The 13,672-nt window shown below is 43.2% G+C and overlaps 1 protein-coding gene across 1 annotated transcript; it reads left to right on the top strand.

Moving 5' to 3' along the window:
* Positions 1 to 1,576: 1,576 nt before the first annotated feature.
* SRP9 (signal recognition particle 9) lies at positions 1,577 to 9,971 on the top strand. The gene is made up of 3 exons (XM_001514315.6): positions 1,577 to 1,699; positions 6,370 to 6,438; positions 8,782 to 9,971. The coding sequence occupies exons 1-3, from the start codon at positions 1,628 to 1,630 to the stop codon at positions 8,899 to 8,901; spliced, it is 261 nt and encodes an 86-aa protein (XP_001514365.1). The 5' UTR covers positions 1,577 to 1,627; the 3' UTR covers positions 8,902 to 9,971.
* The last annotated feature ends 3,701 nt before the right edge of the window (positions 9,972 to 13,672 follow it).

Here is a 13,672-nt window from a genome sequence, read left to right as displayed (position 1 = left end):
CAGGACTGATGCAGTAGTCAAGGTAGGCTGTGATACACGCGTGGGTCAGCTTAATGGTATTTTGGAAAGCGAGGAAAGGGCAGATTCAAAGCATTCCTCCAGAGCCTTTGCCTGTCCCTTTCCTCGTCTCCTCTCCCAATAACTTAACAGGGGGAGCCACGGTGGAAACAGCTGTCACCAAAAACACAAAGGACATAAAACCGTTTGGATCCAGAACCAGGTGGCCAATTGAAAACTATTCTGTACTCTGACCACCCTCTATTTCCCAGAAAACCAGTCTGTCCTCTTACCACCCTCTATTCCCCAGAAAACCAGTCTGTCCTCTATTCCCCAGATGAGGTAGGGATGGTTCAGAGAGGTCAAGTGACTTACCTGAGGTCACACAGCAGTCTAGTGGCTGTTGCCTTGCCCAGGGCTGGGGAAAAGAGGGGGCAGAGGGGGCAGGAGACTGAGGCCGTTATTGAGCAGGGGTGGTCTCTATCTGTTGCTGAATTGTACATTCCAAGCGCTTAGTACAGGGCTCTGCACATAGTAAGCGCTTAACAAATACCAACATTATTATTATCATTAGTGGGGCTCACAGTTACCACATCTGTCAAATGGGGATTAACTGGGAGCCCCACCTGGGACAACCTGATTACCCTGTATCTCCCCCAGCGCTTAGAACAGTGCTCTGCACATAGTAAGCACTTAAATACCAACATTATTATTATTATTCTCTGTGCCTCAGTTACCTCATCTGTCAAATGGGGATTAACTGTGAGCCCCATCTGGGGCAACCTGATTACCCTGTATCTATCCCAGTGCTTAGAACAGTTCATTCATTCATTTAATAGTATTTTTTGAGCGCTTACTATGTGCAGAGTACTGTACCAAGCGCTTGGAATGTACAAATCGGCAACAGATAGAGACAATTCCTGCGCATTGACGGGCTTACAGTCTAACTGGGGGAGACAGACAAAAACATTAGCAATAAATAGAATCAAGGGGATGTACATCTCATTAAAACAATAGCAATAAATAGAAGCAAGGGGATGTACATCTTATTAAAACAATAGCAATAAATAGAATCAAGGGGATGTACATCTCATTAAAACAACAGCAATAAATAGAATCAAGGGGATGCACAGTGCTCTGCACATGGTAAGCGCTTAAGAAATAGCAACAGGTCATGGGTTCGAATCCCGGCTCTTCCACTTGTCAGCTGTGTGACTGTGGGCAAGGCACTTCACTTCTCTGGGCCTCAGTTCCCTCATCTGTAAAATGGGGATTCACTGTGAACCTCATGAGGGACAACCTGGTGACCCTGTATCTCCCCCAGCGCTTAGAACAGTGCTCGGCACATAGTAAGCGCTTAACAAAAACCAACATTATTATTACTATTGAATGAATGACTGGATTGGGGCCCTCGCGTTTACCAGAGGAGAGAGCTTTCAGCGCCGCCCGGCCTGTAGGGGGCGCAGTCCCCCCTCCCTCATCGCCCCCCCTCGGTCTACATGCCGCCTGCCGATTGGTCGGGACCGGCCGGGCGCCGTCCAATGGGCCGGGGCGTTGTTGGCGGGGTGCCGCCGCCATCTTGCCGCAGCGAGGCGAGCGCTGAGGCGGGACTGGTTGGGCCCCCGTCGCCATGCCGCAGTACCAGACCTGGGAGGAGTTCAGCCGCGCCGCCGAGAAGCTCTACCTCGCCGACCCCATGAAGGTAAAACCGGAGCCGCCTTCGGATCCCCGACCCCTTCTCATGCAGTCAAACCGTGGTAATAATAATAATGTTGGTATTTAAGCGCTTACTACGTGCAGAGCACTGTTGTAAGCGCTGGGCTACATATAAGGTAAACAGGTTGTCCGGGGTGGGGCTCCCAGTTAATCCCCATTTGACAGATGAGGTAACTGAGGCACAGAGAATAATAATAATGTTGGTATTTAAGTGCTTACTATGTGCAGAACACTGTTCTAAGTGCTGGGATAAATACAGGGTCATCAGGTTGTCCCAGGTAGGACTCACAGTTAATCCCCATTTTAAAGATGAGGTAACTGAGGCACAGAGAAAAATAATGTTGGTATTTAAGCGCGTACTATGTGTAGAGCACTGTTATAAGCGCTGGGGAGATACAGGGTCTTCAGGTTGTCCCAAGTGGGGCTCACAGTTAATCCGCATTTTAAAGATGAGGTAACTGAGGCACAAAGAATAATAATAATGTTGGTATTTGTTAAGCGCTTACTATGTGCCAAGCACTGTTCTAAGCGCTGGGGTAGACATAGGGGAATCAGGTTGTCCCACGTGGGGCTTACAGTCTTAATCCCCATTTTACAGATGAGGGAACTGAGGCACAGAGAAGTTAAGTGACTTGCCCACAGTCACACAGTCGACAAGTGGCAGAGCTGGGATTCGAACTCATGAGCCCTGACTCCAAAGCCCGTGTTCTTTCCACTGAGCCACGCTGCTTCTCTTTGTTAAGCGCTTACTATGTGCAAAGCACTGTTCTAAGCGCTGGGGGAGATCCAGGGTCATCGGGTTGTCCCACGTGAGGCTCACAGTTAATCCCCGTTTTCCAGATGAGGTAACTGAGGCCCAGAGAAGTGAAGTAATAATAATGGTATTTGTTAAGCGCTTACTATGTGCAAAGCACTGTTCTAAGCGCTGGGGGAGATACAGGGTAATCGGGTCCCACGTAGGGCTCCCAGTCTTAATCCCCATTTTACAGATGAGGTGACTGAGGCACAGAGAGGTGATTGGACTTGCCCAAAGCCACACAGCTGACATGGGTCGGCTCTGGGATTTCCAAGCGCTTAGTTCAGTGCTCTGCACATAGCGCTCAGAGAAGCAGCGTGGTGCAGTGGAAGGAGCACGGGCTTTGGAGTCAGGGCTCATGAGTTCGAATCCCAGCTCTACCACTTGTCAGCTGTGTGACTGTGGGCAAGTCACTTAACTTCTCTGTGCCTCAGTTCCCTCATCTGTAAAATGGGGATTAAGACTGTGAGCCCCACGTGGGACAACCCGATTCCCCTGTGTTTACCCGAGCGCTTAGAACAGTTCTCTGCACATAGTAAGCGCTTAACAAATACCAACATTATTATTATTATTAAATACTATTGAATGAATTAGAACCCATGACCTCCTGATTCCCAACCCTGGGATCTTTCCACTAAGCCACGTTGCTTCTCAGTCAATCCGTGATACGTACTGAGTGCTTACTGGATGCACGGCAGTGTACTGAGCACTTGGGAGAGTGTAATGCAACGGAGTTGGTCGACACGTTCCCTGTCCACAAGGACCTTACGGTCTGTAATAATAATAATATTATTATGGTATTTAAGCACTTACTATGCATCAGGCATTGTTCCAAGCGCTGGGGTGGATACAAGCAAATCAGGTTGTCCCACGTGGGTTCACAGGCTTACTTCCCATTTTACAGATGAAGTAACTGAAGGGGAGTGGGCAGACATTAAAATAAATAATTGATGGATACAAGTGCTGAGGAGAGGTGAATTAAGAGGTGCTTAAAGGGTTCTGATCCAAGTACTAGGGTGACACAGAAGGCAGAGGGAATAGGGAAAAGGAGGGCTTAATCGGGGAAGGCCTCTTGGAGGAGATGACTTGAATAAGGCTTTAATAATGAGGGTGTGTGTTAAGCACTTACTGTATGCCAGGCACTGTACTAAGCGCTGGGGTGGATACAAGTAAATGAAGTTGGATACAGACCCTGTCCCATATGGGGCTCACAGTCTCAGTCCCCATTTTACAGATGAGGTAACTGAGGCCCAGAGAAGTGACTTGCCCAAAGTCATACAGCAGACAAGCAGTGGAGCTGGAATTAGAAGCCTTCTGATTCCTAGACCCGTGCTCTATCCACTATGCGATGCTGCTTTGAAGGTGGGGAGAGCTGTGGTCTGTCATCTATATTGTATTCTAAGCGCTTAACTACAGTGTTTTGCATTCAGTAAGGGCTCAGTTAATTCAACCGTATTTATTGAGCTCTTACCATGTGCAGAGCACTCTACTAAGCGCTTGGGAGTGTACAACACAACAATAAGCAGATACATTCACCGCCCACAAAGAGCAATAGACTGTAGAGATCGAGGGGTGGGGAGGGATTTCTGGGCCAGCTCTAGACTGAGCGCTCATTGTGGGCAGGAATGTGTCTGTTGTTACATTGTACTCTCCCGAGCTCTTAGTACAATGCTTTGCACACATTAAGTGCTCAATAAACACGACTGAGTGAACGAGTGAAGAAGCAGAACATGGACCGAAGGGTCCGTGGTGAGACGAGATCGAGGTACAGTGAGCAGATCGGTGTTAAGGAGTGATGATAGAGTGCTGGATTGTAAGAGGAAATCAGGAAGATGAGATAGGAAAACTGATTGACTCCTTGAGCCACAGGCATCAGATAAGAGATCCTCCCAGGGATTCAGTCCTTTAGTGAGTCCCAAGCTAGTGCCCCGAAGTTTGAGCCCAAATGTATGGTTCCTCAATCAATCAATGGTCTTTGAGTACTTACTGTGTGCACAGCACTGTACTTATTGGTTGGGAAAATATAATACAGTAGAGTTGGTTCCTGTCCAGAAGGAGCTTGCCATCTACAGGGGGAGGCAGTATAATTTAAGGATCTGTAAATAAGTGATTTGGGGCTGGGGTGAGTATAAACATGCATAAGGGGTACACAGACAAGTGCATAGAAAGAGATGAGGGGAAGCTGGGTAGGGGAATGTTTTAGGAGCTACCCTCTAATAGCTTCTTACACTTTCCTGTCACCACCACATCCCCACAACTTTTCCCAAGCGTAGAAGGCCAGGGAGTCAAGAGACCTGGGTTTTAATCCTGGCTCTGACATTTGTCTTCTGTGACCTTGAGCAAGTTACTTCTCTGTAGTTCAGCTTCCTACTCTGTAAAAATGGGTCTAAGACATGTTATCCTTCCCCTTTAGACTGAGCCGCCCCATGCATTTAACACAGTCCTTGGCACATAGCAAATACTGCAGTATTATTCATTCAGTCATATTGAGCGATTTCTGAGTGCAGAGCACTGTACTGAGCACTTGGGAAAGTACAATACAGCAATAAAGATTACTTCCATCCCCTGAAGCAAAGTTTCAGGCTTATCTGGCTCATAGAACAGAGGCAGTGGCCAGTTTTCTATTCCAGGGTTTTTCATCAGAGTGCATCTATCCTTTCTAGAAGTTCAGCTGTCAAAATCATCACTGCCCCAGCCTTCCTACCCTGGACCAATTCAGTAGTCCCAAGTAGATGCCCTCACTCCTCATTTACTCCATTCCCAGCAATTTAGCAAAGAGAATTGGAACTCATGGCCTTATTTCTCTTTGAAGCTTTGAGAAACTAAGCACTGGGGTAGATACAAGAGAATCAGGCCAGGTACAGTCCCTGTTCCACACAGGGGCTCACAGCCTGAGGTATGGAGAGCAGGTATCTTATTCCCATTTTACAGCTGAGGAAACAGACCCAGAAAGAATAAATGACTTGCCAAAGGTCACACAGCAGGCCAGTTGTAGAGCAATTGGAAATCTGGACTCCTGACTCCCAAGTTCATGCTCTTTCCAGGAGAATGCGTGCCTCCCTTCAAGAAACCCAGCAGGGAGACAGATCTACATGCCACTCATTCATCCATGTAGATAGAGCCACAAATTTTTCACCAAGCCACAGAGATGTGCCAAAGCTGACAAACTCGACATGAAGTGGAACTTTAGAAATTTGATGGATGAAATTATAAAGGGCTTGTTTACACCTAAATGGAACAGGGTGGTTGTTTTTTGGCTTGATTTCAGCCTTTCCAGGTGGGTGTTCTCATTTTTCCTTTGTAGACAAAATAAATCTGGGTGTCGTCTTTGTCAAGGTAATGTGAGAATATATTTAAAATTAATAGATAAGCAAATCTATTGGACCATGCAATACACGCCCTCCCAAATAATGAAATCAGATATTACATGCCCCCTTCCCTGAAGCAGCAGCCAAGTAAAACAGTACATATCTCCAAACTGTTTCTTTAACTCCCATAGTGTAGTATTCCTATCTTTCTTGCCACTGTATTCAGTGCTGGCCTTGGAAATGATATTGTGTTTGGCTCTGAATCTTCCCCAGAAACAGTAATCTGCAAGAAAAACACATAAACACATACACACACTCTCTCTCTCTCTAAAAGGATAATGAAGTAATTAGAGCACTTTAATAGAGCAAAATGAGGAAAAAAAACTATAATTCACCTCATTCAAATAGCATAAATGCAGGAAGATTTCTGTAGAAGTTTTGATTTTAATAATCTGTTGATACCCAGGAAATCTTTGTTAATCTACTTTGTTGATGCCAGATTCCCCAAGAATAATATTGACTTTCCACTTCTAAATTGTGTTCTTATTTCAGGCACGTGTGGTTCTGAAGTATAGACATGCTGATGGCAATCTTTGTATCAAAGTAACAGATGATTTAGTTGTAAGTATAAATTTTGAGTGCACTGTATAACTTTTGAGATTTACTTGTGTTAATCATTACTCTCATGCAAAATTACATCTCCCACTAGTAGAGCTTGCCTTAGTTTTCCAGCTTCTTCAGCCTCTAACCACGCTTGCTCACAGTCCTTACCGTGAGCAGGTGGTCTGTAGAGCAGTCCTACTACACAGTTTTGTGTAAATTTGGAATTTTTATCTAGGAGGACCCCAGTGGCATGCCCACTGTAGTGGGATGATGGGGCAGTGCGTGTCCTGTTCCCCCCCCCCTCAGTTTTCTGAGCTGGTCTCCTAGACTTGCTCATCCTAGGTCTGTGACAAATCCAGAGAATTCCCAATTGGGGCTAAAGACCCAAGATGGTGGCTTTCTGATGTATTAGCTCTCTCCTAATTCTCATCTCTCTCTAAAATCCCTGCTCTTGTTTGTCCCCCAAGCTCAAAATGGAAAATTGGTACCTCTGCAAGGAAGTACTGTTCCCTCTCGGCTTTCTTCCCTCCACCACATCTCAGATGCCAGTTATATTGAGGTTTGCAGCAGCTGCCAAGGATTATAAATTCTCCATCTTGTTGACTCCTAGCAGGAGAGCAGCAGCTATGTATATTGTTGGCTTTGCTTTTTTGCCAGTTTCACTTACTCCAGCTTCACCATTTGCTGGACAACCGCGTTTATTTTGCATGCTGCTGGAAGCAACATGGCCTAGCGGAAAGAGCCCAGGCCTGGGAGTTGGAGGATCTGGCTTCTAATCTCAGCTCTGCCATTGTCTGCTAGATGACTGGGCAAAATACTTCTCTTCCTGTGCCTCAGTTACCCCATCTGTCAAATAGGGATTAAGTCAGCCCCATGGGGGACAGGGACTTTTTCCAACCTGGCTACCTTGGATCTACCCAGTGCTTAGTACAGTGCCTGGCACATATTGCCTAGCAAATACCTTTTTTTAAAAAAGGAATAATACTTGAATCAATTTCTGCCCTGAAAGACCTGACCTGCTAATAGTTTTGTTTCAGATGGTGAAGGCTTGATTCCATTTAGTGGAGAGAGTTTGTTGAACAAGGTGAAGTCTGAGTGAATTCTGTCAAATTGATCACCCTCCATCCTTTATACAGTATACTGGATTTTTCATGTCCTGAAGAATGTTTAATAATTATGGGCTTTTCTGAAGTGCTTACTATGTGCTCAGAGCTGGGATCACAGTGAAAGCTTTGTGGTATGACAGACTGGGAAAGGAATGTGTTGATTAGTCAAAAATTCTGGTTAATGTAGAGTCACTACTGCCCAGGATCAGGCTGGGCAGAGACAAACAGGGGGATAAAAGTCCATGCGAATGTCTATTGCACGTGATGCCATATACATGCATGACCATCCCTTTTTCTGGTTGCGTGACTGTGTCAACTGGCTATCTTTAGGGAGCTAATCAGTGATGATTCTGAATGCCAAACAGGAAATGGTTCTCCCTCTCTCCCTGCAGTTTTGTACAGCAGGAACAGTTCACAGTTAACTTTGACTTATACCTACCTGTTGCAAACAGCAAACAATCGATGGTATTTATTGAGCACTTATTGTGTGCAGAGCACTGTACTGAGCACTTGAGCGAGTACAATACAGTAGAGTTGATAGGTGTTCCCTGTCCACAATGATCTTTACAGTCTTATAGCCTAGATGGTGAAACAGACATTAATATACATAAATTACAGGTGTTAGTAAGTGCTGTGGGATGGAGGGTGGGCTGAATATCAAGTCATTTAAGGGTACAGCAGACAATAATAATAATAATGTTGGTATTTGTTAAGCGCTTACTATGAGCCGAGCACTGTTCTAAGCGCTGGGGTAGACACAGGGGAATCAGGTTGTCCCACATGGGGCTCACAGTCTTAATCCCCATTTTACAGATGAGGGAACTGAGGCACAGAGAAGTTAAGTGACTTGCCCACAGTCACACAGTGGCTGTGCTGGAATTAGAACCCAGGTCCTTTTGACTCCCAGGCCCGGGCTCTATCCACTAGGCCATGCTGCTTTCTGGGTGACCTTAGAGAGGACAGGGTTGCACAAACACTTTCCTCGAGGCAGAAGTAATCATAGTATTCATTAAGCGCTTACTGCGTGCAGAGCTCTCCTTTGGGAAGCTATGGGCAAACAACCCAAGACAGGGAATCCCCTTTTCTTTTGAGAACTGTGGGGCTGAGGGTTAGCTGGTTATGTTTAAATTCTGTTGAGCAACTCAATCTATGCAAGATTCTACTGTATGTAGCAAAGTTACTCTGTCAATTTTAAATGCCACTTAGGATGAAAACCTGACCTCTTGTTAATATATGCTTTTAAATTTTGTGACAGTGTCTGCTGTATAGAACGGACCAGGCCCAAGATGTAAAGAAGATTGAGAAATTCCACAGTCAACTAATGCGACTTATGGTAGCCAAGGAGTCCCGCAGTGCTGCCATGGAAACGGACTGAATTAAAATGAAAGCTCTGCAGTTTGTGTTTTTTGAGAAGAGAATATCACTTGAATTAAACAATATGTTGGGACAGAAAACTAGGTTGTTGAAAAGTGGAGAGCGGTTTTGTTTTTTTAACTTTCAGACTCTTCCATAGAATAAAAACTGTAAAACTGTATGGTATAAAATATGCTATAAAACTGTATGCTTTCAGTTGAAAGCCTCTATTTATTTTTGAAATTTGAGCAGGAAACGTATCCTCCATGGACAAGTTGATGTGGCACAAAAATTTGTAACTATTTTTTGTTGTAAGCTTGCAGTCTACTAACTTGGAAGGATGATGAACCAGATTTATTCCTTTGAGAAATTTCAGCCATCCTTTAAAATGGCTAGATGTGCTTATTCATTCCATTTTGATCAAATGTGTTTCTCTTTAAATATAAACTCGTAGAACACAATATATGATTCTATGAAATATTAAAAAAAACTAGATCTAAGTATTCCCAATAATGTGGTGCAGTCCCAAATATTCTAAAAACTCTAAAGGCATTTATGTAAAGTAATTCTTTACCCTAACCTTTCCATACACACACAGACTATTGTACTGTAACCTTAAAATATCAATACCTAGAGTGTCAGGCTCAGAGTAATAATGAGTTATAACTTTGAATCCAGGATAAAGTCTCAATGTCCACGCTGTCCTCTTAAAAATGGGCTGAAACTATCCCATTTGTAATGCCTACAGGAAGCATCAAAGAACTGAGGAGTTGAGTTGAAATGAAGCTCCTGTTACTGCATTTTTTCCTTTGTTAATCTTTTTCTGTATCAAGACTTTAAAATCATGGCCCTCCTATAATTGTGGTATGTAGTTGAATTAGAGGAAAATACCATCTGACTTTTTTTTTGGTAACATCAAATAAAATTAATTTATCTTAAGAGAAATTGGTCCAAGTAAGAAATGTGTTTTGGTTTTGAAAATTCCCATTTAAATTATTCTTGTTCAAAATGCTATAGTATTTATTAGCCTTAGGAGTTTGGCATGTTTCAAAGAGATAAGCCAATAAAAATATTCAATACATGACATTCTAATGCTTTTACTGAAGTCTTTCATTTTTCAGCAGTTTGTGATTTCTTGTGTACAGTAAACTGAGTAGATTTGATCTGAAAGCACTTAGTACAGTGCTTTGCACACAGTAAGTACTCAAATACGAATGAATGAAAGATTCATAGAGTCCCAAACTTATACTTTATACTTCCAGTTTTAATTGGTCATTTACATAATTTTTCTGTATAGCAAGATTTTTCTCATTTTTTACTTCTCCCTCTCCTCTTTCCTCCAGTCCTAGATAATGCTATTTCTACTATGAAGTGTAATTTGAAATTATTTTAATAGGTAGCTGGGGTCAGTGAGTTCCTTTTTATCTTTCCCCTCCCTCTGCCAAATCTTCAGATCTTGAAAAGATCACTTGGTACAAACTACATTCAATCATTGAAGTTCAATTTGAACAGCAACTAATTTCAAAGGAAAAAGTGGTTGAGGATTTATACATTTTAAAATCATTTTAAAATATTGCAGTGTACCATTTATCTACAAACTGACACTTTTAAAGCATCAGTTTTAGGTTGGCTGAAGGTGAACTGACTTTTCTGGAAACTATACTTACGGGCAGTAGTTTGCTAGTTTTTTTCCACCTGTTATGATTTACTACAGAGAAATTCCATTTTTCCAGAATACCTTTTATCAAATTCCCCTTCTCTAGAAATCAGTCTCTTGGGTCACCATCCTGTTTTTCCCTTCTTTAAGTTAATATCATCTGCTTGTGCTCAGAGTTGAAAAATATGTCCTTGAAACTGAAGGTAATGAGGGAAGAGTGGTCAACAGGCAAAGTCAATGAAGTATTCCAAAAAAACAAAAGTTGGCCTTGAAGGCTTTGATAACTTTACTGCAAGTAATGTAGAAGGCTGCTATAAGCAAAATATTTGCCTTTTCTTTAATCTGAACCCCAAGTGTTCCCCCTATTTTTTGGTGGAGTGACTGAGAGAAAAAGAAGCTGCTCTTTGTATTTTCCAAGTCCAGATGAATACCTTCTAGAAGTAATGGGCCTTATCACTCAGTGAAATATACACTGGTTCTCCTGTGTATGTATTAATAATGGAAAAGAATTGCCCAGGAAGGGCTAATGTTATTTAATGGGAGCTGGGAGAGGAGCTGATGAGTTTTGTCATTCCTCTCCCATTGAAACCCCAGGATGACTATGGTCAATGGGTCACCTGAAGTCCTAATTGAAATAGGAGTGAAGCCAAAGTAACTTTTGTTCTCTCCCTGCCTGAAAGCAGTGTTGAAGGGACAAAATAATAATAATAATGTTGGTATTTGTTAAGCGCTTACTATGTGCCAAGCACTGTTCTAAGCACTGGGGTAGACATAGGGGAATCAGGTTGTCCCACGTGGGGCTCACAGTCTTAATCCCCATTTTACAGATGAGGGAACTGAGGCACAGAGAAGTTAAGTGACTTGCCCACAGTCACACAGCCGAGCGGCAGAGCTGGGATTCGAACTCATGAGCCCTGACTCCAAAGCCTGTGCTCTTTCCACTGAGCCATGCTGCTTCTCCAAAATGAGATGAGTAATGTAAAAACGCTTTGGAAAAAGAGCAAGGGTTACACAAGTTAAAGGACGAAATTCATTATTGGACATATATATCCCCTTAGTACAGATTCGAAGAGAATTTTGCAGTTTCTAGTTGAGCTGACTGTATATGCCAAGTCCAGCTGTGGGAAGATTCTTGAAGCCTCATGATAATTTCTGCTTTCACTGCACAGTAAACATTGATAACAACTATCTTAAGAGGCCCTCAGGGGTCAAATCTGTTGGTGAGGTTTCTGGAGAAAAATATCACCACTTCATTAGTAGTCAGACTTGGGCCAACATGGCTGAATTTTAGGGCTATTCAAAATTACTGGGCCACATCTTCCCCCCCCAAACAGACTGGATTTGAGTGAAAGCATTAGGTTTTAGGTGTGTTATGATTTGTATGACTGTTGTGTGGGGCACAGAATTTGAAAGCACTCTGTACTTACTGTTTTTTGACCAGTCTGTTTCAAGCTATTGTATTTCCAATGTAATCCTTGCAGATAGCACAACTGAGTGACAGCAAAATTGAAACATGGAAATCCGGGCTCTGAGTGGTTTCCTTCCCTCTAATTTAGCTATCCTGACATTCAACTCATCCATCTTGTTTTCGGCAAATCAAAAGCCCATTACTCCCTAAGCACTTTGTGAAGGGCTAATAAATTAATGACTTTTCTTACCAGTATTAGATGTGTCTAGTCATTTTTATACTCCAAAACTCTTATAGGTGGAGAGAGCAACAGGAGCCAATCTGGGGCCTTGAAGATCCCCTGGCTTGGGAATTCTTCCAGATTTCTCATCTTTGGACCCTCTTCCCCTAATCAGTCAATGGTTTATAGTAAGCAGCTAATGAGTACACAGCACTGTTTCAAGAACTTGGAAGAGTGCCTTAGAAACAAAACCTACATTCTCTGTTCTCAAGCTTATAAACAAAGGGGAAGGCAGACAAAAATGATTAACAAATGGTAAAAAGAACAAGGATAAAGTAGGAGTGCAATGCCAGAATGAAACTGAATAAATAAAACATTCAAAAGAATTCTGTCTGGGTATAAGTACATAAGCAATAAGGAGTTAGACCCTGATCCACCAACTTGCCTTGAGAACAGCAGAATTCTTGCTTGCAGAACAAGGATGGATTTCTGGTTCTGTAAATCAGAAACACTCCAAGAGGTCCTCCACCACCACCTCAGTGGATTCCAGCTTCATCTGAGGTCTGGAGTGGCAGGACTTAGTCCCGTCAAAGAAAATGTCACAGACTCTGCATTGTGTTCAAACGGCCATGTCAGAGACAAGTTTGTTAGCACTTCTGCTAGCACTAGTTGGGAGCAGTGGTTAATGGGCAGAGTTTACTATCCAAGGCCAGCTCAACTCTATGCAATGCAGGGCTTCCATGTATGCAGTTGGTACAGCAACCACATGTAATCAGAGCGCACAATATTCAATACTTACTTTAAGATAAGCAACAATAAATTCCCACTAAATTTCCAGTCCTGGCCCTGTTTTGATCAAATACCACTGGTAAACAATGCCAGGGGACCCGACCTTGAATCTATTTCGCCACTGACCCACTGGACAAGTTCTGCCTCCGGCCTAGAACACCCTCCCTCATATCCAACAGATAATTACTCTCCCTCCATTCAAAGCCGTATTGAAGGACATCTCCTCCAAAAGGCCTTCCCTGATTAAGACCCCTCTTCTCCCGCTCCCCTCTGTCACCTTGACTTCCTCCCGCTGTTCTTCCCCCTCCCAGCCCCACATCACTTATATACATATCTGTAATTTATTTATTTATATTAATGCCTGTGTGTCCCCCATCTCCCCTGCCCTCAGACTGTAAGCTCTTTGTGGGCAGGGAATGTATCTGTTTATTGTACTCTCCCAAGTGCTTAATACAGTGATATGTATAGTGTAAACACTGAATAAATACAGTTGAATGAATGAAGAGTTCATTCAATAGCATTTATTGAGCACTTACTATGTGCAGGGCACTACCCGAAGCATTTGGAAGAGTACAAAATAACAGAATTCACAGACATGCTCCCTGCCCATATGCGCTTACACCTTGAGTTGATATGCTCATATCCCCGATAAGATAGGCAAAAATGGCCATGGGGAGATAGGGTATATGATGTCCTTCCCTTGAGTATCCTGCCATGAG

Source organism: Ornithorhynchus anatinus, chromosome 19, assembly GCF_004115215.2.
Source record: "Ornithorhynchus anatinus isolate Pmale09 chromosome 19, mOrnAna1.pri.v4, whole genome shotgun sequence".
Taxonomy (NCBI): domain Eukaryota; kingdom Metazoa; phylum Chordata; class Mammalia; order Monotremata; family Ornithorhynchidae; genus Ornithorhynchus; species Ornithorhynchus anatinus.
The sequence above is the reverse complement of the archived record's forward strand: the minus strand, read 5'-3'. Positions and strand labels throughout refer to the sequence as shown.

Bases quoted from the DNA above. Each gene is read 5' to 3' on its own strand.
- SRP9 (XM_001514315.6), top strand. From the start codon at position 1,628: ATGCCGCAGTACCAGACCTGGGAGGAGTTCAGCCGCGCCGCCGAGAAG. The intron at 1,700-6,369 runs GTAAAACCGGAG...TTCTTATTTCAG, and splicing joins ACCTCGCCGACCCCATGAAG to GCACGTGTGGTTCTGAAGTA. The intron at 6,439-8,781 runs GTAAGTATAAAT...ATTTTGTGACAG, and splicing joins AAGTAACAGATGATTTAGTT to TGTCTGCTGTATAGAACGGA.